The sequence below is a fragment of the Pezoporus wallicus genome, unplaced genomic scaffold, assembly GCF_028554395.1.
Source record: "Pezoporus wallicus isolate ANWC-B61680 ecotype Strahan unplaced genomic scaffold, APGP_CSIRO_Pwel_v1 contig_6401, whole genome shotgun sequence".
NCBI lineage: Eukaryota > Metazoa > Chordata > Aves > Psittaciformes > Psittacidae > Pezoporus > Pezoporus wallicus.
In genome coordinates this window covers 982,256-1,005,802 of record NW_026638608.1, presented here as the reverse complement: position 1 = coordinate 1,005,802, position 23,547 = coordinate 982,256, and the positions used below count along the sequence as shown (strand labels likewise).

Below are 23,547 nucleotides of genomic sequence, written 5' to 3'. Positions count from 1 at the left end.
TTTTTTCTCCAGCACTGTCAGTTTTCATCTCAGCCTGTGAACCTTTGCCAGTTGGCAAATAAAACACAAGACTTGGTAACTGCAGGAAGTCCTGATGATGAGCTGCTTCAGAAAATCTCTTTTAATAATGAACTCTGAACTGCACATGGAGTCTGGAAATACAGACTTTACTACACTGCAGTGCTGGAGACTGACCAGTATTCCTGTTTTGCAAACGGAGTTATTTTTAATCTGTGAGAATTTCATGTAGCCCTCAGATATAAGGACAGATTTCTCTGACCTGGACATCACTAGAACCACTCCTTCCAGACTGCAAGTGTTGCAGTGGCAATTTGTTTCATCTGCAAACAAGTGATTCAAGACTTGTAGTGCTCCAGGTCATACTCCAGACCCAGCTGCTCTAACTAAACCCAGACATCTAACTCAAGTCTGATGCTTGCAGTGCATTTTCAGTTTTAACTTGCACTAGCTCAACAGACCAGTGATACCCTATGTTATACAAGTGAAAATATTATTTAGCCTCTTTCATGATAATAAAGTAATCGGTTTTTGCCTGGCTTCTTTTCTTATGTATACTACCAATATATAGAGAGTATTACTTATAATTACAACCAACCAGGCTCATTCTTAGATTACATAGGATAATGTAAGACATTCATGAGTAATTATTAAGCTAAAGAAACACCTTGAGAAAACTCATGTTTGGTTGGATTTTTTTCCCCAAGCTTCTACCCCATCACTCCTTCTGTGTTTGAATACTGGTTTTAGTCAGTCAGGTGATTTTCCAGTTATCAGTATATGCAATCTTGTGATCACATTATTTACTAAGTGTTGCAGTTGGATGCTGTGCAAAGCAAATCAATATAAGGCTTAGAATGCAGTTACAAGGAAATTCCTTTTCCTCAAAGTGGATTATCTGCCTTAGAGAGGAGTGATGCATTATTTCTTTCTGGGTTTTGTTGGTTTTGGTTTGGGGGGATTTTTTTAGTTACTTGTATAATATCCCTGAAGTGACATGAACTAAACCTAAGGGCAGCTATTACATATTTTGATTTGATAAAAACAAAACTTCTGCTGCTTTCACCCAAAAAAATTCTTTCCATCTGAGCGTAATGTGACTGCTGAAATTTATGGTATGAACTATCTTACTTGCATGTATTTTGTTTAGGAAAAAAATGCACAGATTTAAGCTTAGATCAAACCATCCTAATCATTTAGCAGTAGCTCATTTTAGTCTACCATGTACCTCTACAAACTAATACATAGGTGAAACAATAATAAAATTGCTTTGCTTTAAGATTGGAAATTTTATCTAACTCAGCAGATATAACGCACATCGTTCTTGTTTACTACAGTTACCTATATAAAGAAATTGCAGGAGAGATTACAGATTGATACAGAGCTGTAATTCGTATTGATTGTTTTTCCTATCAAGAATGATGCTTCAGGAACTCAGCCTTCAAGAGCCTACTTAAACTTTGCATTATGTCAAGCAAAAGAGATACCCATAGGGATTTTAGGCTGATTCCATATTTTTTAATTTATAAATTCTCTGATCTTCTGAATATGGCAGTCTTGTATCCTACAGTGAAAAGCATTTGCTTTACAGGGAGTCCTCAGAGACAGTATAGCACAAGATATTGCAGACACATGGAAAATAAACTAAAAAAGCTTTAAGTTATTTCTGGTCTGTAAGAGAATAGCCAAACAACTCTTCCAGAACTAAGTGGTCAAAATATTAGCACTTACACTGCTGATAGTTTAGGAGGTCCAAGTTTCTTGATGATGTGTTTTCCTATTTCCTGCTAGCACAGCGGTAAAGCTGTATAGGCATATTAGTTAGGTGTGTAATTAGTGGACTTGCATCCTGAAGTATTTTCAGGCTTCCACATTTGGAGAAGTGATTGTGGTTGCTTCAGTTTTTGTTTCATAAATGCTTCCACTACTGTATTTCTTCTCCAGATGTCTACCTCCAAATCCAACATATCTTTTCCCATTTCCTTATGGTTTAAATTAGGGTTGTTAATTTTGCATTGGAAGCATACACCATACTTGATTTGAAAGAAATAAGGATTCTCATTTTATACCCTTGACAGAAATATATTTCTTACTTAGAGGCCAGCCACATAAACAGTTTATTTGGCATTTGGCCCAGCTGATGGGGTCAGAAGCTTCTGGTGGAAGGAAGAAGGAGCAGCTGGGCACAGCGAAAGACAGACAGCACCTTCTCAAGGGAATATTGCCAAGTGAGTTTTCATTTCACTGGCAGCTGATGCATTTTAAGAGCTCCCCACCTCCTCTGCTGTGCTACAACTATTTGGTCATGCTCTGAGAGTGGAAGCTGCCAACAGGTAAGACAAAGAGCAGAAATACATTTATATGTCATAGAAAGATTATGTGGTGTCATACATTTATCCATTCTTCCTAAACCAAATGCAGTTGTAGAGATGTAATGCGCCTGAGATGACTGTATTCTAGGAAGTTGCAGACCAGTCTTACCAGATAACATTAATGATCTTGAACAAGTCACTTTTTCCCTTATAATCCAAGTAGAATATGGGATCTTTTACTTAGAAGAGCTGGCCTAGTTCAACCACAGTTATTGAAACTGAGGAGGGAATTACTGAAGGATGCACACAACCTGTGTACATACAAGTTCAGAACAGCTAATTGTAGCAGCTCCTTCCAAACTGAAAACCTCTCTGTGCCTTAAAATCCATTCTGGATAAGAAGGTGTATGTGCTGATTCTCCAGCATCAGTCCAGCTCCATGTAGTATTCCACAAAATCTAGTTTATAATTAAATACTATTTATTTCTGACATGCTTCAACTTTCTTGAGGTTTTAGCATTATGCATACAAAATGGAGGCAAACAAAATTATAACTCAATCAAATGCAGCAATAGGAACTTTTCTTTCCTTCTTACGTGCTATGTGTTACTAACTGCTGCTAACTTGTGGCTTTTGTAATTATTTTTAAACATTATTTAGCACTTTATTGCAAGTCCAAGTAGTATCTTTTAATTTGTATTTTGGCCATGGCCAAACAGAAAACAATCCAAACCTGTACAAATGACAGAAGAAAACATAATAACCTTTGGAATCTATTGTAGCCTATCTACATGTGTTTAAAACTGACTCTCAGTGGCAGATACAAGCACCTCAACCAGTAGGAATGGATCAAAGGCATAGCAACTCAGCAAGCCTCCCTTGCAATGCACAAAACATTTTCACATGGATGTGAGTCTTCAGCTGGTATTATTCACTTCTGAGTCTACTGTTTTGCCAGTCTTGATGTGCATTACTAAACAGCTGTTGTTTTCCACTCAGGAGATGGCTGTATTTCAGCAGCTGGTAAAGTGATACCTGCACATGTATTTGGGGCCAACTTTAAGATCCTTTCATGTCAGTGATGTTGTGAGCCTATCTAAGATGATTTTGTCTAAAACATAACAAGGACACTTATGAATCTTCCATTTTGGACTGAACTCTGCTAAACGTTTACAGAGACAGAGCCTATATGTTCCAGTCCAAATACCCCAGTTGGCACTCGTTACCAATGCAGGAAGAACAACATAGAAAAAACATGTTGTGATTAAGCTTTTGGAAAAGGCAGTACATTAAAGAAAGACGGGAAAGCTGGAATAAGTCAGCACAACAGTCCAGTCTGGCACTTCAAGACAGTAATCTTAAATCTATTTATCCATTTTAAATGTTTTTCGCTTTCAAGCCCTAAAGCAAAATGAAAAAACAAAACCAAAAGCACACATTGACAAAGTCATGAGACCGAGCTAAAAGCACACTACTTCCAAAGGTTCCTAGCCTGCTGGGGGAATTGGCAGCTATTTTGTTGTGCCCGTGCCTCTTGCAGCTGGACGTGCTTATGGCGACTGCCAGCCCTCCCAACCTCAAGTCCAGCCACACAAGGCTCCCGCTGCCCGCCTGAGGTCCCTGTGCGCCAGCATCCCTCTCAAATTCAAACCGCTCGCGCTGCATCACGTGCCGAGCGCTTGCCCAGCCACTGCCCGCCAGGCCTACTGACTCCTTTCCGGGGTTTCCTTCCTCTTCAGCTCCTGCCAAACCATCTTCCCTCCCGCCAGCGCCCCGAGACAGACGGGGCTTGCTTTGACACCCTTATCTGGGAACAAGGCTATAAAAAAGACAGGAAACTCTCAGTTAGAGCATGTAGGACGTTATCTCGAGAACAGATTATCACAGTGGTCCAATTTGTTCCTTACAAAAAAAATCATCAACTAATAAACCCAACAAAACCTCAGGGAAGGGGATCTCTTGCCTGCGGTCAGGCTGCCTGCTGCGGGGCATCCCACCGCTCGAATTGCTGAGGAGGGCGGCCCGAGGCAGGACATCAGGGACCCCCGGAGGGCAGGGAAGCACGCGGTGCCTCAGGGCGCTATGGCGGAGCGCGGGTAGAGCCGGAGGCCGGGCACCACCGATGTGCTGAGGGACAGGAGAGAGGATGGAGAAGGTACGTTGGCGGGTCCCCATCAAGGACTGGGCAGAGCCTTCGGGGGCGACCTGAGGTAACGCGTGCCAGCAGCGCAGCACAGCAGCGGCGTGTGCAGCGGGCGGCCCTGCTCCCTGAGGGGCTGCAGAAGGCGAGGGGGTCTCACTCACGCCACCGCGGCCGTGCGCGCTCATCCACCCGCCAGCTGGCGCTGCCCCTGCGCGCCGGGGGAGTGTGAATGACTGCGCCCCGGAGGGACAGCGAAAGCAGAGCCATCCATCCTCCTCCTCCTCCTCCACCCCTGCCCTCCGGCCGCAGCACCGAGCCCCGGAGCCACCCCCCCCGTGCCGCCGCCTCCCTCAGCGCGGCCCCTCGCTCCCTCAGGCGGGCCCGGCCCCGCGCGCCCCCCGACCGCCCTTTCCCTCTCCCAGCAGCGGGATCCGCCGCGCGCCTGCGCGGGGCGGTGTCTGCGGACCGCTCCAGCCGCCCGGCGCCGCCGCCATTTTGGTGCTCGGCTTGGAGAGAGGAGCGAGCCGAGAGAAGAAACCGGGAGCACGACGCTCCCGCCCGGCTCTGGCGCTGAGGCACCGTAGCAGGCTGCTCTCGCCACCTTCTCGGGCCGCCCGTCCTTGTCAGCCGCCGCTGATCTTCGCCACCCGCCCAGCCGGGCCCGCCGCAGGCCTGAGAGAGAGGCGGGAAGGATGCCCTGCACACCCCGCCGCTGAGGGAGACTCGGGGGCCCTGACCGCCGCGTCTGGCCAGCCCCACCCCAGCCGCTCCTCGGTCCTTCGCCTCCAGAAGCACGGGGCTTCTTTCTCTCTTATCCCCCTTTCCTTGGGCTTCCTATCTTCTGGGCTGGGCACTAGCCGCTTCCTCCTAGTCCCCAGCCCGTCCGCCTTCCAGGCCTCCTTGTCCAGGCCTTCCCTTCTCGGGATCTCTTCCTCCGCTTGGGCCTTCGGGCTCTTCACCTTCCTTTCCCCGTGTCCCTTCCCCGCCCGGAGCCATGTCCTCTGCCGCTCGTTTCGATTCGTCGGACCGCTCCAGCTGGTACGTGGGCCCGGTGTCTCGGGCGGAGGCGCAGACGCGGTTACAAGGGCAGCGGCACGGCATGTTCCTAGTGCGGGACTCGTCCACCTGCCCAGGGGACTATGTGCTCTCGGTGTCCGAGAACTCCCGGGTTTCCCACTACATCATTAACTCCTTGCCTAACCGCCGCTTTAAGATCGGCGACCAGGAGTTTGAGCACCTGCCCGCCCTGCTGGAGTTCTACAAGATCCACTACCTGGACACCACCACCCTCATCGAGCCTGCGCCCAGGTGAGTACCATGCCCCCTTCGCCCCACCCCCTGCCAAGGACACAAGGAGGTGGCTGTCTTAGTCCAGTCTAATAGCCCCAGCATCATATAGCACTGAATGTAGGGCCATGCTATATGTACGAAGGAAACCATTTGTTTATGGCTCTTGTTTGAAGCTGTTTCTAAGTGGTCCTTATTTGCACTCTGGATCTCGATGACCATTGTACATTGCTGTTTCAATCACATCATCTGTACAATGCATTGGCGTTATATACATATAGTACACTTACCGTGTGTGCAGGCATATGGAAAGGTACCATGTGCATCTATCTCTACCTCTGGCTGTAATAGCCTTGAAAGAGGGTGTGGTCGTGCATTGTGTCAACTCTTTCTTCTGGTATTGTCCTGTTCCGATGATGGCCGAGAAGCTGGTTCACAAGTCTCAGTGATTGAAGTACAGCCTCTGAGCTTAAGTTGCTGTCTGTCTCTACATTCATAATGATTACAATAGAACAGGCCTTTATGTGATTAGACTGTTTCACACTGTTAAATCAGCATTAATATATTCTAGGACAGAATTTCCCAAACTTCGAGTGGCATTTCCACCCCCAAAAAATGTAAACCATTATTTCTCATAGTTTGATTACAGCACTGTTCATCTGTATCTGCATACTCACTCTGCACTACATTGAGAAATGTTATTGTAGGAGGATGGGAAAATGTGACTTGGCTATGATCTCATTCTTTGTCTTGTTCCCGCATGGGACATACCTGCAACTTGCCATCAGTAAACTGCTTATCAAGAACTCTAGAACATATTCCTTGCTTTTAATTAATAAAGCCTTTCCCAGTATCTTATTTCAAAGCTTTTGGGCTTCCTGGATAGAATTAAGTGCAATAAAAGCCTGAAAAGCAGCAGTGCATTAGACAAGCAATTCAGATTGGTTTGCTTTTAAATTCTGCATTTTAAAATAAAACTGGCTTGTGGATTAGCAGGTTCTTAGGGGGGAAGAGTAACTTTGAGGCTTATAGTCACGATTTAACTTTGGCATAGGCGAGTTTGTAATGACAATCAGAAGCTTGTCAAACGGTCAAAAAAAAATCTTCTGTAAAGCTGTGGGGTGATGGAAGGGATGTGACAAGAAAGCACTAGCATCAGGAACGCTCAAAGTTGCTGAGAAGTCTTCTAGGTAGTGACTGTGCTGTGGCTAGAGAGATGGTTAGGGTGAAGGGAAAAATTTTCACCATTATAGGAATGCTTAAATGGAGCTGCCCAGTGTTACGTGTAAGCTTAAATCTGGATAGTTCCGAGGAAAAGAGTCTACACTAAAGCAATCTTTATGCTTATCTTTGTTTTCCTTAACCTGGATGCTTTTGTGCCTTTCTGGATCTAAAAACTTAATCATTTGTGGCAATGACTGACTCGACTTTCTCAAAATACTTAAACTTTGCTGATTCCACTTGCTCACTTGGTATTTGTTAGGAGTCTGGTGTGAAACATTTTGTGAACATTTTAGTACCACCTTATTTTCAGGGTTTTGATTGCATTTTGTTCTCTCAGCATACAGAGACAGATGGGACCTCGCCTGCTGTGAGCTGATGAGCTTTATTGTAAAGTGAGAAATGGGACTGACTAGGTGGTTTTCCTTAGCATGATTTTTGTTCTAAATTCTTTTAGAAAAATCAGTGACATGGTTGATGGTTTGAAATTTTGCTTGAAGGAGACTTCCTGTTGCAGGAGGGAGGATGACAGATAGCATTTCTTGATTTATTTATTTTTAGCTAGTGGACTAGATTAGAATAGGGGTGGCCAGGTATGTGCTTAAGAGCTCTTATTGCCAATTCTTATTTCTCTGGCATTTTCAGGGTAACATTGTGCTCAGGTGCTTTATGCTTTTGAATGCGGTTGATTCTTTTTAATTTCATAAAGTGCAGTATGAAGAGTGGTTTTCATGGTAGGTTTAAGTAGTTTGTTGTATATAGCCATACAACACATTTAGCTCTCAGAGATGACATTTTAAACTTGTAAGCAGTTGAAAACTGACTAGTTTACGCTTTCCATTTGTTTTGTGTCAGTAGCAAGCTCTGACCATCATTGCAGATGTTCCTGAGCTCAATTAATGGCGTGACTGCTCTCTAAAGGGTTCCCTCTCCTGGCTTTGGCTGCAACAGGGTGTTTGAAAGAAGCATATATTTTTGTATAGTGCTTTTGGCATATCTTGCAAAACACACAGGAATTTGATTTCCATCTTATTTTGCAAATAGCAGAAGAGAATTGAAGTAGGCTAATGGAATGTATCCTTGCTGTTGTAGCTTAAACAATAAGTATCTGCAATGGCCTATATATGTTAAGATTTCTGACAGCTGTTTTGAATAAAATATACATAATCTATGATGAAAATCACAGAGAAGATAGTCTCATGTAATGAACAATCTTATACATTACCTCAGACAACAAAATTACTGTATTTGACAGAGGATGGACATAGTATTAAACAGTGATGTGAGTAAATTAAAAGCAATATTATGGTTAATAAGGCAAAAGAGTATTCCTGTATGGTTAGCTTTTTCATTTCTTACTCCATTCTTACCAGTGGATGCAAGTATTTCATACTCTTTTTTTTATGAAGATACCACTTTCAGGTTATTAGCTCTTTAAATATGCAGAAAAGATCAGTACTTTGAAACTAATAATTTTTCTTCTGTATTATAACAACCCTTTGAGAGTTAAAGTTGTTAAAATAAGATTAGGGAGCTTAATTCCATGTTACTTTCCAGAAAAGAAGGAGAAAGTGTCTCCTAAAAGCACAGCATCTGCCTATCTCCTTTCTTAAAGAAAGGAGTTTTCAGTATAAATTTCACTGGCTGTCCCAAAAATTCTGCATGCAAGTAGAAGGATTTAGTTAGAAAAATACTGTACTACCAATTAGAAAGACAACATTGGACTCCTAAATTTGTGTTAGAAAACTCTGAGTTAGAAAAACCTCCTCTTACTTTGGTTCTCTTTCCTGCTGTGTTCCCTCAAGTCTAGCATTTGGGGTCACCAAATTCTTTAGAAATAGGTGTTGAAGTTAAAAACGTAGATGTGATGAACTGAAGAGGATTATTTAGCTCCCCAAGAGCACTTCCACCCGAAGTCACCTAAATAATTTTAACTTGGTTTTGTGCATCATGACTCTTGCAACTTAAGCTATAGATTTTATTTTGCCCCAAGATCCTCACAACAATACAAAACACAAGGATAAAGGTTTCCAATTATTTCTCCCCATTTTCTGCAGCCATGTTAGATTTTTATTGGCTCACTGGGTACTTAAGTAATTACTTGAGAGCATGAGTTACTCATGAAATGTCTCACAGTGTTACCAAGCCAATACTTCTTTTACAAAGCTGAGTAAGTGATCTCCTCTAATTGGTGTTCCTTCTGTAAAACTGGTGCTTAGCTTTGTTAGTGGAAATAAACAATAGCTATTGCTTATACCAAATCTTTTTTAAACTTAGGTATCCAAGTCCACCAATGGGATCTGGATCTGCCCCTGCTATGTCCACTGCAGAAGAAAATGTGGAGTATGTTCGGACTCTCTATGACTTTCCTGGCAATGATGCTGAGGATCTTCCATTTAAAAAGGGTGAGATATTGGTGATTGTAGAGAAGCCAGAAGAACAGTGGTGGAGTGCCAGAAACAAGGATGGTCGGATTGGGATGATTCCTGTTCCTTATGTAGAAAAGCTAGTCAGATCTTCTCATGCAAAGCATGGAAACAGGAATTCCAACAGTTACGGTATTCCAGAACCTGCCCATGCTTATGCTCAGCCTCAAACTGCAACTCCCCTTCCATCAGTACCCAGTACACCTGGAGCAGTGATCAATCCCCTGCCATTAACACAGAATGGACCAGTCTATGCCAAAGCTATCCAAAAGAGAGTACCTTGTGCTTATGACAAGACTGCGCTGGCATTAGAGGTAAGTTTTTCCTCTCAAGTCTCATGGTTTTCAATTGTTCTGTAAAATAAGAAACTAAAAACCATTAGTAGCAAAGTTGGTGTGGATGACTTCATATGGGGTTTGCTTACCTATGTCAAGGGACTGAGAAGTTAGAGTACATTCTGAAGAAAGACCCACAAAATTGCTTCATCTATACCACTTCCTTTGAGAAAAGTGACCAAGTTACTTCAGAACCTGTATTTACCCTCTCTTTAATGGTGCATATATTTTACAAGGGTAGCAGAGTGGTATAATCCTGACTGCTATTAGGTATTGCACATCCTGCTGTGAAAGCAAGTGCTAGTGAGAGGATGACTTTGCTTGTCCACCTAATCTTGGTGAGCAAAAGAGGTGTTTCCTTAATCATTGCAACATTGCAGGTTGAGAACTGGAAGTAGTGGCATCCTTCAGAGAAAAGTAAGGATTGCTGATAATTGTAATCTGTAATGTGGTATGAACTTGAGAGATACCCGGAGCTGAGAGCTGGAATCTGGGCAGAAATGTATCAAATAATCTAGTCTCTTTTACTTTGGTTTTGAAAGTGGGATTTAAGAAACCTTAAGACCTAAACTGGGGGTGAGAGGGTTGGATGAAAGGCTGCAGTGTAGCCTCTGAACCTTTAATAAGTTCCTGTACTTGCCAAAGCATTCTATTTATGTATTTATTTTTAATTTAGGGATGTCTTTTAAGACTTTAGAGCTCTATTCTTTAAATGGTAAAGAATTCATATTACAATTCTAGTTTAACTTGTATGAATGATGGATTGGAAGAAGTTTTTAAAGCTATATCTGGAAAACTGGGTTTATATTATACTGAAGGCTCATTAACCCACAGTTCAAAAATGAACCTGGAAAAAGCACTTGTCTCAAAAGGTGACATTTGAGCTTGCTACAGTGCTTCAAGGATCAAATGCAAGGAAACAAGCAAAGGAAGCAACAGCATTTTAGCAAGTAAATAATAGTGGTTTTAAAAATACTTCTGAATTTTTCCTGTAGCTTTTGCTCAATTACTTTGCAAGCTAAAGCTGTTTGTTACCTAAAACTGATACTGTTGGCTGAGACTTGAAAGGTTGTATTTGTGACTTCCAGTTATTCATAATACTTGCACTAAGTGTTTTCCTCTTATATTTGTAAAGCCTCTACAGACAATTACTCTTACTGGGTTAAAAGTTAAATATGTATCACTGGATTTTCCTAAAGTCTTATGAAATTTAGCAGCCTGTTATTTGCAAGCAGCGTGTGAAAATTATCATAGAGCAAAGTGTAAATTCACTGTCAGAAGTTTCCTGACAAAACTGCTTATGCTTCTGTAAAGAAAGCAAGGCAAGCAACTGATCTTGTTATGTTACCAATGTGGCATGGTATTACTTCAGGGAACTTGCTTTGCCGCAGGGTAGCGGAACCACCTGGAAGTCTGTCCTTCACAAATAAATTTTTCTGTAAATACAGTCATTTTAGGTACTCTAGCATACCAGCAGTATTAATTTTCTGACCAGCATCAAGGTTTGAATTATTTTGAGCCTTCAAATTGCTGTTTGTTTGAGAGATGCTTCTCTTTCCCTGAATTCCAATCATGTATTGCCTCATGTGTTTGCCTCCTGTCACTGGCATATTTTGTCTTCCTATGTAGTCTGTTTTCTTTGCAAGCGCATCTTAGCCACACTGTGGCTTCCAAAGAGGCTTCATAAGCAGAATTCTGGGAACTGATCTACGTTTTTATTAAAATCACTGATTACAGCTTCTTCATATCTATCCATGCATAGGGAACTTAAGCAGACTCAGAGCAATATTTGTCACATAGACTACTCTTAGAGAGGGAAAAAAAAAATCCACCTTTTTTTCCTGATCTTCTTTCAGATTACCTAAAACCTGCTGGGCCCTGAGGAAGTATTTAATCCCAACCTTGTCAGGGATTTATGTGCCCCTAAATCTGGACCATTTGAATCTTCTATTTTGTAAGACCACTGAAAGTAGCTAGTAGTAGAGAAACAACAAGTTATGGGAATGTTTGGGGGAAGAAAGTGATTGGTGTTGTTTCAGAGTAACAGTATTTGACAGTACTCCACCTTAGTATAGGTGTACTCTGAATTGCAGTTCAGCTTGTACAGGTAGAACACCTTGTTAGTATAATTATACAGTGCCCAATTGTGTAATCTCATTTAAACTGATAAAATTATATGAACAGAGTATCTTTTTGCTGGCTCTAGCTTTGTGTGGTCAGCACACAGTACTTAAAAGGAAGAGAATACCATCTGGAGTAAATAAAGCTATTGCATAGTAATCTGCTTGACTTCCTTTTAAGTGGAGGGATGTCATCCTCTTGGGTTCAGCTTGAAAATGGGACAACCTCTCTGCTTGCAAGTCCAGTTTTTCTGTTGTATGCTACTGTTTACATAAGTTGTCAGAAGCTTTCCTTAAGCAAAGGTAAAGATTCATAGCCTCTTATAGAGAAATTTGTTTTGTAAGGGAGGCATAATTATTTTTTAAGAGTTTCTCACATGAAAAATGTAATTTGTAAAACAAGTGAATATCCTACTGAAAATCTGGAAACAAAGTCAGTCTAGTTGGATGATGATGGAGTGCTTAGCTTTTAAATAATACTTAAAATGTGACATTTAACTACAATATTGTTCCTGTAAGGATGATGGTTAATACAGCGTTTATTACAATTTGGATCTTGCTGGGTTCAAATTATTTAGCATTCATAGTGGTATTATTGAAGTGACTAAGGTCTGAATGTTGCCTTGGTCCTACTGCATTATATGCTCTACTTTTATTCTCTAAAATAAAAAAAAACAGTATTCTGTTAATAGGCTAAAATGAAAGTTTTAAGTATAGCTGCTACCTCAAAGCATGCAGTTGGCACACATACAACTTTGAGCATCTCCCTGAACCAGTGAATAATTAAGCCTATGATAAATTGTATGTATTTCTAAGATTTACATACACTGTTGTCAGTTGAATCAGTTACCTTGCCAGTTCAGATATAATATTTTTAATGAGATGGTGAAAGTCTGAAGTTTCTTACTACGTGTGTAGTATTTTCATGGATACTGCATTTAAAAAAAAGAATAAAAAGGGCAAACAAAAAACTGAACTAAACCACAAAAAAACAACCACCCAACCCAAACCAACAAAAAAACCCAAAAAACTAAACCCCAGGCCAGTGACCCAGATCTGTTTCTTTACTTGTGAGCTTTTAGTCAAGAAACAATTTCCTTCCTTTCTGGTGCTCTAGAGGAAGGAATATGAAGGACAGGGATACTGCATCCTGTATTTACTGGGACTAGAACACTACATGGCAGGATTATGTACTAGTGTTATTCAATCCTGCTTTTCTTCGGGAAAACTAGGAGGGCAATCCTGTGTTCAAAGCTGAGATTTTTTGGCACTGTTACTATGATACAGAGCACTCAAGCCTATGTTGAAGTTTCTCAGCATTTAATAACCTGTAGTTCTAACAGCCAGTCTGGTAACAACAGTATGCTAAAGAAGCCTTGTTTTAAACCGGATGCTCTAACCAGCACAAGATGTGTATGCAGTACCCAGTGGACTAAGACCTAGGATGTTTTTACCTTAAAGGAGCTTATCTCTTGGCAGTTGGGTACTTGTGTTTGTATCCAAAGTAGTTGATTGATGACTAACTTCTACACAGCAATGTTCTTTGTCCAGCAAAGTAAGTAGGTAGACTAATGGTGGATAAGGCCCTTAAAAATTAGTGAACTGTTTCAAGGTTGATTCAGGATGTGAATAACAAATTCAAAATTCACTTAGAAAATGGAATGAAATAGTGTAACAGAAAAATGGGTGACCAGCAGCAGCCACCAGACTTATGTCTCTCATGTGTTTAAAAAATTGTTCTTGAACATATTGCAGACGCTGTGGTAAGTGTCATAGACCATAGTTGTAGTCCTAGAGTTCATCTCCAGACTTAACATGACAGTGTTATGGAATTAAAAGATTAAAAAAAACCAAAACAAAACCCACCAAGAGTTTCACTATATTTTTATAGCAAATGTTTTATACTAATGATGGCTTTCTTTAGACTTGTGCCAGCTTTAAGGTATTAAATAGTTTATTTGTTCATAATGTATCAAACATACACATTTATGTTTTATAGTACAGTTAACCTGTCACTGAAATGTTTTGGTGACATAGGTATCAATTCACCATAATTATATAACTGACTTACAGTATTTCTCTTGAGCGTGTTACAATTAGGTTACAGTTAACTTTCCAAAAGAAACTTGAGACAAGTAGGCCAAAATGTGCTAGCAGTAGAACTTTCTTAATTAGGAAATTAGGCTACTCTCACTAGGCAACAAGCATTGTGCTTTCCTTAAGCCAAGGAAACAGCATTGCTGTTAAACAATGCTGTGAAATGCATCTAACCCACAAGGTCTAGAATTTAAACAAAATATCAAGCCTATACTTGTGTAGTGCGATGTTGATCAGGGAGCTTTAGTTCTGGTAACTACTGAATTGAAAGTGACACTGGCAGCAGGATTCCTGTGTCTGTGCTGACATGCACCAACTTTTCAGCATGCTACGTTTGAAAATACAACTGACAATTACTTTGAAAATTTTGTGTGCACTCTTAATCTTTGCAAATTCCTTTTCCAGTCAAGTTATTGATAGTCCCTGTCATGACAGCGCTGAGTGCCTCAATTTAAATATACATTCACCCTCAGAACCGTTTCCAGCTTGTTTTCGGGTGAAAATGAAAGTGACATGGGTAACCTAGACAAGATCCTGTGCAACAGTGAGATTCAGTGTGGCTCAAGAATGATGGTCTGTGGAGTTTTGTGCTCTCCAAATTGTGTTCAGTTATGACAGCTGCTTAATCAGATGGAGACAGGCTACCATCATTTACAGCACTTCTGTGGTGCTGCAACTCCCAGCTCTGGCAATTATTCTAGGTATACTTGAAATCTTTACTCCTTTCTTATATGAAACTAGATTAAATTGCATCTAGGACTTCAACATGTCTATGCTGCCCTTGGACTTGCTTTCTTATCTCAAGAATGGTTGATGGTCTTTCCTCTGAACTACTCAATCCTCTAATTTGGGCATCAACTCTTCTTCCAGTACACAACATGGGGATAATTAAGCTGTGCTTTCAGCCTGCTGGTTTCTTGAATCTTCTAATACACAAAGCACCAACTACTTCAGTGTCACTTTGTCCTGTTTGCAGCATGTCTGAACTCTGCCTCTCTTACATAGCTCAGCTTTGTGTCTTTTGAGGATACAAATTTCTTAGTGTTGATCCTTGTTTATTCTTCTCCAGAACAGGCAGCTGGTCTGCACACTTGTTTTAGTACTAATACTTCTGTTTCCAAAGAAGTGAGCTGTGATACTAATCAGGATAATTACTGAGATAGAAAACGTCTCTCTGGAATTTATGGGGTATTCAATAACTATTGACCCAGTGGGCTATAATGATGATTTAGAGTTAACTGCATTTTTATCTCTTTAAATTTATACTACAGAACTCTATCAGCCATAGAACTATTAGCATACAATTGTTGGGATATCACTGTGTAAAACACATTGAATTGGTTGACTGTGTGACCAAAATGGCATGCAGGAAACCTTTAGCAGTGTATGAATCAGCTTCAAATAAAAGACAGGTAAGGGAGAGTCTAGAGTGAATGAAGTAACTTTCCTCACTGGCATATTCCATAGCTTGTGTTTCCCCCGGGCTTTGAATTCATGCTGCAACAGGGACATAATGAAAGGATGCTATCTAAAATACATTTTGATTTTTATCATTTGGGTGGAACCAAATGGCTGCATTTCAGGAGTATTACTCATTTCAGCAGTTGATACTTCCATCCAGCAATGCTGGCATGCTTTGTAAGTGAAGTAACTTATCTGAGAGATGCTGAGACTTCAGGAAGAATTATCCTAATTTATAGGTAAGGCCCATGAGCTGTCCAGAGTCATACACAAAGTTTGTAGCAGAGATGGGAATAGAATCAGGTCTCCTGACTCTGTCCTATGCCTAATCGTAAGGCAATTCTTCTGACTGGCTTAAAACATTCTCTGAAAAATTACAAATAGTATGTTAAATAACTGCAGTGGGAGATCACACTTCAGCTGACCACATTATAGATGCTTTAAAAAGTGTCTACCAAATACTGCTTTTAGTTAGTACTTTGGGAAAAAGTTGCATAAAGGGACTACTTGACCAGATTCTTGTAGACATTTAACATAAGATCCATGAATTATTTTATCATGACATCAAGGTTCTTTCTCCAAAAATCTTGTTTCGTTTTATCTTCTATGTGGAACTGCTTTTTTTTTAACATAGCACAAGAGGGTATTCAGAAGCTTGCATAAAAAATCCACTCACACCACTTGTAGTATAGTTACTGTAAATCAATTTACTATTCCAACAGCTGCATATGGAAATATCCTTTGCATAACTTTTTGTCAGCTACCACTCTTTAGTGGCATATTCTGATCTGCAGCAACTTTGCCCACCCAGGAGTCCAAAGAATATTTTACACTGTTAATCTACATGGCAGTTTATTGCAATGCAATAGACTTAAATTGTATTTTTTTTAGTGGGCTTACAGCAAGCCTTCCAAACCTATTCCTATTATAGGAATCAATCAGACTGAAGGGTGTCTTTTTCTAGACCCTCAAAATTATTAATGGATTGATCTCTAGAGCACAATTAAATTGTTGGATTCTCAGAAAACACAGGCCCCTGTTTTCAATCCAGTGTAGTACAACAGTTTAGGGTTTTCTGGATTATTTTTATGTGTGATGCAAATGCAGTTTCGTAATAGGTTTTAACTGTGGTGATGTTGGCTGCATCTTCTTGAATTTGGGTTTAAAACTGGGAACTTAGATTTGTCTTCAAGGTTTATTTAAATCTACCAACCTAACACTGAGTATTTACAGATGTTATCAGCCTTTTCCTAAAGAGACATTTGTTAGGTTCCTGCTTAGGTCATCTTGATGCTATTTAAAGCTTTCTCTAACCTTTTCTATTCAGTGAAAAGTCTGACAGATTGTGCTTTTTTAGCAAATACACAAAGCAGGCTGCAATAGTCTGTGAAGAGGTGAAAATGAGTCAAATTAATGCTCTATGTATGTGCTAAGTATCATGGGCAGTGTGTTACTACTTAATAGTATATTTTGGCTGCAGCTTGAGTTTAGGAACAACATAAGTAAAGATGTCCATTTAAGAAAGTAATATAGTCTCAGTTATATCCCAAGAATTTAAGGGAGTTCAGAGGTTTTCTCCTCTCTTAAAAGCACAAGATTACAGTTGTTCAAAGTGTGACAGTCTTGAATCTTGGGGGGAGGTGGGACACCAACAACCCAAGTAGTAGATAAGAACAAAGGGGTAACACGTTTTGCTTAAATGTCTAATTTAAGACTCTAAAGTGTCTCAAAGTTTGAGAAGTTTTATTTTGAGATGTAACACTGAGTGACTGACAAGGAATTTATTAGAGTATCTTAAACTTCACTTGAGGATTCTTGCTTCTGAGTGATCTTCCAAAAATATCTATTGGAGCAATGATAACTGGTTTAAAGAGGCTTCAGATCAGCTAATGGCGTGCACACTTTTTCAAATTCAGGGTGTTTTCCTTTAACAAAAAAATACCGAGGTCTAACCTGAAGAGTTTTAATCTGAGGCCCTTGGCCAAGGTTCCTAAACTGTCTGCATCAGTTCCAAATTTTAATACTAGTTAGATAGTGTAGACAAACAGTTACACATACTGCAGCGGGACAAAAATCAAGCTTTTCTTTTAATAAGATCAAAGCTAGTTACCAAGGCAACTTAAAGAAGTAGCCTTGAAGCCGAGACTCAACTACAAAGAGCTTGATCCTAATCTGGGGAAGAAACCGATGAACCAGTGGCTCTTGGTCATAGCTGGTTCTGCATTTTGTGAAATTGGTTCTCAGCTGCTAATGTCACTTTTCTAATATTTACTATAGTTACCACACAGAGTAAAATTAAGTAAACAGGAAGGGAGGTGTAAAGTTAGAGAGCTGCTGCAACAGACCACATACATGTTCAGCTATTCTGAAACATCTGAGGGAGAAATGAGTATTTAGCTGGTCTTAAATGCTACTTGTTGTCAAATTGGATGTTTTCCTTTGTAAATTATTTCAATCAAATTAAATGCAGGCGTTGAACAATGATAAAAGTATAACTTACTATCATTGGGGCTGATGTTTCTTGCTTGATCATAGTTTAGCTTTTGTCATCTTTCACTGCCAAATAGGAAGAGACATAGTTACTGTAGGAAAGGCCTGACGTGTTTCAAGTTCTTTGGCAAGAAGTAGAGGTGAAAACAACAAATAAAGTTAGAATCTGTGCATGTGATTCTTAAGAGAAAAGAAGCTTTGAGATGCCCGCTTCAGAAGCGTACCATTATTTTAGAAATTACAGAAGCTTCTTAGATTGTGATAACCAGAACTAGAGCTTCCATTAATGGTTTCTTTGCCGTAGGAATCTCTCTTTGAAAAACTAATTTTCCTTTGAAACAAGCCAGTTGATGGTGAATGAGTGCTGTGCTCTTTTGAATGGATGTTGCATCTCATTACTGATGGTAGCTTTAGTGATGTTAATTTGTATCTAAGCTAAATTTATTGTTGCAGGAAGTTGAAGCTTTCCTATAGGAAAAGGTGTAGTTCAATAATTTGTCTGAATATGTGAATACACATTTAGAGTCTGAAAGAGAACCCAGACACTATGATGTCTAGCAGCAAAACATTGGTGTTTTAGCAAAGTAAAAGTAACTTTTCAATTGAACATTATGCCAAGAAGAGAGTGGGATTCTTTCCCCCCTATGATGGGCTTGTGTTTGTTTTTTCCCCTCTTCATTTGATTTGAATCAGAGGTGAGATTCCCATGGGTGATAACTGCTTTTGTTCAATTTTACAGGTTGGAGACATTGTGAAGGTTACACGGATGAACATAAACGGTCAGTGGGAAGGAGAAGTCAATGGTCGAAAAGGGCTCTTCCCGTTCACTCATGTCAAAATATTTGACCCTCAAAACCCCGAGGAGAATGAATGATTCCCTCTGCCCCATTTACACTGCTGCTTCATTTCCTGGCTATCATTAGCATTGTTCAAGGTGGGATGATGACTTAATGGCACATTGCTAGCATTGCCCATTTTCCAGCTTGCTGCAGTCTGACAGTTCTTTTAGTATACATTTGGAATCCATACAGCTGAAGTCACTGCTGACCTTCATACCATAGTTGTGTCATCCAGAATTTAGTTTCACTTTTAAAACTCTGTTGGGCCTTAAGCTGGACAAGACTGAACTGGTATATAGGAGAGAAGAACAGGAAGGAAACTTTTCCTGTTAAGACTTCCATAGACTTTTTCTGGCTTGCTGAGTAGGAAGAGCCCTAACCTTAGATCAAACATACAACTTGTGTGTTACTGTCCAACAAAAAGCAACAACAAAAATGCAATTTTAGGACTGAAGAAGACTTAGTTTTAAGAGAACCTGTCCTAAGGTAGTACATTTTAAATGATGGTCTCTTTCAAGGACAATAATTGAAGCTTATGTATTCTAAGCAGTTGTATTAGAAGCTGCTCTTTTCTGTTAACTCTTAAGCTTGCTGTTGACCTTACTGAAACAGTGTGTGTTAAATGCAAATAACCATTGGTTGAGCTGCATTGAAGCTGAGGCATTTATTTATAAGGAAACTTAGGAGGGGTTGATACTTGTAACCTGGTTTTGACATACTTAATGCATTTCTATTGATTTTTGCAAGCACTAACTGTAGAAAGCGAGCTTTAAAGGGAAACACTTTGACCTGGTCTACATACAGCTCTTCTGCAGTGTTGAAAGTGTAGTCTTACTAGAAGTGCTTATCACCAAGCTATATTTGGTAGATCGATTGATCAGATTGCCATGGTGTGGAGAGAGGTAAGAGAGGAGTGAGACAGGAGAACTTGCTAAATACTGATAAAATCCTCTTATTATACCTTTGATACCCATTTCTCTGCAGGCTCCCTTCTCTCTCCAAAGTTTCCTAGCTATGCCAGCCCCAGCTTATGGAAAGCTCCTTTTCAAACACAATACCTTTTCTCCTAGCGTGTCTCCATGTTGCTGTGCTTCTTCTCCAGGGCAGCTTCCATCATCTTTTTTTCCTTCCCTCTTTTCCTTGCTTGTATCCCAGGTCCTCTGCATGCTGCCATCTTTTTTTTTTTTACCTTTCTAAGTGAGTTGGCTCTGGTTTATATATGCCCCACATCCCTACCCTCCCAGCATCCTCTAGGAAATGGTTAATGGGAGTCAGCTGTCTGGGTTCCCCATGTGCTAAATTAAAACTCAGGCTGGAGGAGGCCACAAAGGTGTCTGTTACCAGTATAGCTTCTTTCCCATTTTCTGTATGTAAGCTGTACTGCTGTAACTGTACTTGCAGTAGGGAACTATATGGCTATAGCAAAATAAGTACAATTCATGCCATGCAGGTTGTCCTTAGCCTGTGCACAGGATAAGAAAGCTTAGGTATAGTGGTGCCCTGTGCTGCCACCTTTAACTGTGTTTTGTAGATGAACTGGAATGATCTTTTAAACATAATGGAACACTGAATTAACAATACACGTCTGCAAAGACTGCAACTACAAACCTGCCTTTCAGACAGCCGTGTTAAGGAGAAGTGGCTGTTGTGGCAGCTGACAGGAAAACAGCAGCCCCCATTTTTCAGCTCCTGAAGGCTGTCAATTGTAGCAAAATGAGAAACTTCAGACACCCACAGAATCCCCCCAGTTCTTATAAATGTCAAATTATATAAGAGTTGTTGTCTTAAGTTCCAGCATGTTTTCTTGTTGATTTGTGTCGCTTGATCCTAATAAAAGCACGTTGTTCTTATTTCATGTGAAAGTGCCATGAGATCCTTAATTGGAAGGCACTGAAGAAATACAAACATGGCATTTGCAACAAGACATTTGGAATGTCGGGGTTTTAAAGAGGTCACTGTTCATTTATTAGCTGTTTTCCGTAGTATTGATCAAGTGGCTGACAGTCTAGTTCTTGTAGAGCATCTTACTACCAGATTAACTGTGAAGTAGAGTAGCATTGACTGAAGTATTTGGTGCTGTAAGAGTAATTCTTGACAATAGGCATTGACATTTTGTCTTGCAAAGAAAAGCTATGCAGCTCTCTCAACTTAAAGAAGGTCATGCTTTTCCTGTGCCCCAGCTATACCCCTAAGTTTACTACATAGATTGTACTACTGAAAGTCATCTTCTGAATACAGAAACTGCACTAAACTCAGTCTGCTGCAGAGAAATCTTATTTCAGACCTGACCTGGTTACAGGCTGCTCTTCAGAAGACTGATTGTAGAATTCTTCCTTTGCATGGCAAATAAATACTGTGAGATTTGAGATCTTGAACACGGCTTTTAACCTGATTTTTTTCACTGAAATGAACATTGTAACTCATCCCTCATTGAATAAGGTATACACTTGGAACATTGGTGCATTGGTTTATATTTAATTATGTTCTGATACTGCGGAAAAGCAAAATATTTTGCCTTCAAAACTATGCAAAACTTGCGTGTAGTGGTATCTGATGCAAAGACAAGAGTTCTTAAACGTCTTGTGACCCTGGTTTTAGGCCAGGGATGAACAGTGTTTCTCTGAGTAGCAACGGTGTGGTTCAGGTGTGTTAAATGCGGTTTAAATGTAGCATACGGACCACCCTAAGCTGATTGTAACCTTGCTTCAAACCGTGTCTTTGCTATTTTACTATAAGACAAGTATTTTCATATAAAGACTGCATTTGATCAGTGTGTGTTTCTCTCTGAAGGACTCTGGATTCTCAATCGCTCGTTGCTTGCTTACACGTGTGTTGTCTGTTGCTTTATGAAGCCTCTGAAATTGGAGTGATAACTATCAGTGTAAATGTACCTCGGGCATGTAAGGTATACATAATATGAAGCATGAGAGCCTACAAGTGATGGCTTCAATCTGTGCACCATTAAAGTTGTTCTTGCTTTTGAACTAGGAGCTGGTTTAATTACCTGGTGCCACAATAGTTAACTCTCACGAAAGACCTACTGTTTGACTTCCTCCTGTTGTGTACATGTGTATATAGACATTGAAGTCTCTGACCAGTCTGAAAGTTTAAATGGAAACTGTTTTAATCAGTGTCCATCACTGGATAAGCGCTAATTTAATTCATGATTGTTTACAAATTGGGAAAGAATAAACAGAAGGGAATATCCTGTTTGGGCTGGGGCTCTGAAGAGCCTGGGCGTTATTTTTGTAAAGGGAAAAACAGCATTCTTTGTGCCATTTCATGTGCCTGTAAAGTAATTTTTTATATTGTATTAACATCCTGGGAACGAGTGGGCTGCCTTTGTTTTCTAGTCAAGTTTTCAAGCATTTTCCTCAATACCTGCATTTGAAAGCGAGACCTGCCTAAAAGACTGCCTTTGGGACCAGTGGAAGCATTCTTGTATAGCTGTCATTTTCTGTTTACTTGCGTTAAATGAAAGTGTGGTTTGGGACAAGGATACAGTTACTGCAGTGGGAAAGGTGGCCTTGTATTTGAGACAGTCTTCACTGTGTAAACTTTAAAACACAATATGTAAATTAAAGACCATGATCTTCAGGCAATAATATTAAGTGTAAGCTTTTAAAGTTTATTTTGGGGATCATAGCGTGTTTTATTTTTTGTGCTATAAGATTAACAGTATTAAATGAATTATATTCTTAGAAGATATGGAGTGTCTTTTCTTAAGATTAGTGCCTTTTTAATTTCTTACCCCACTTATTTCATAGAACTGGTCCCAACATTAAGCCACTGTTTGGGTTTTGGGTTTTTTTTTTTGTTTTGTTTGGGGTTCTTTTCCCCCCAGTGCCCTGTTTGTACAGTCCAAATAAAATCTGCCTCCACTTACAGTATTATTTGTTGTCTTTAGTCTTAAAACCTTGACACTGTCAGCGGAGTGTTCAGGTCCTGACTCTGTCACTAGGATGCCCTGTTTGGTGTGTGAATGAGCGCTCCAACAGAAGTTTCCCAGAAGCAAAGGAAGAATTAAGCAGGAGAAAAGGCTGGTGCCGGGCTGAATGCTGCTCTCCTGGTTCCATCGTCGTGCCTCTTCTCTGACTATGCTGCTCTGCTCCGGAGGCTCACCTGCAAGAGATGCATCTCTGGTTATACAGATTACTGCTGGCTCTTCCTCCCTCACACCCGACTCTTCAGTGCTCCTCCTCTCACTCTGTTTAATGCTGCTGTTTTGCTGAGGTTTCCAAAGGTCTCTGTAGAAATCATGACCTTTTTACTGTGATACCCTTGACTCTGCTTGTAAGAATGACCGTGTTATGTGTATGGTTTGAACTAGCTTATTGTTTCATAAGGTGTAATCGGTGCAGGTTCTGGAGGGGGAATGGCTGGCATGGCAGCCACTGGTGAAAGGTGGCAGTATAAGAAGTCAAAAATACCTGCTTTTGCAAGTAAAAACCAGGAGGTCATTTTGCCTTTTTACAATCCAGATCAAGAACAGCACTAACTAGAACATAAGGGGTTTGGGTGGTTTTTTTAAGTATTTGGGACCATTCAGTTCATTAACAGTGTGTTAAAACTTGAGCTGATCTCATGGAGCAGAGAAACTTCAGAGGAACATCAGAAGCTCAACTGCTGCGAAGGAGAAGTCTAAAAAGCTTGTGTGGTTTCCCTGGACTCCGTAGGTATGTTCACAGCCTGGTGCCTGTCTTCTCTGGAGTACCGATTTCCATCGGATGTTAATAAACGTTCACAGCCAACTCTGCATAATGTCTTACCATCAGATGCTCACGTTTGTGGGGTGCAG

At 40.5% G+C, this 23,547-nt stretch overlaps 1 protein-coding gene across 1 annotated transcript; it reads left to right on the top strand.

The window, feature by feature from the left end:
* Window positions 1–4,999: 4,999 nt before the first annotated feature.
* On the top strand, window positions 5,000–22,455 carry CRKL (CRK like proto-oncogene, adaptor protein). Its single transcript, XM_057411393.1, has 3 exons — window positions 5,000–5,781; window positions 9,259–9,721; window positions 18,650–22,455. Exons 1-3 carry the CDS (start codon window positions 5,468–5,470, stop codon window positions 18,782–18,784), a joined length of 912 nt encoding a protein of 303 aa, XP_057267376.1. The 5' UTR covers window positions 5,000–5,467; the 3' UTR covers window positions 18,785–22,455.
* The last annotated feature ends 1,092 nt before the right edge of the window (window positions 22,456–23,547 follow it).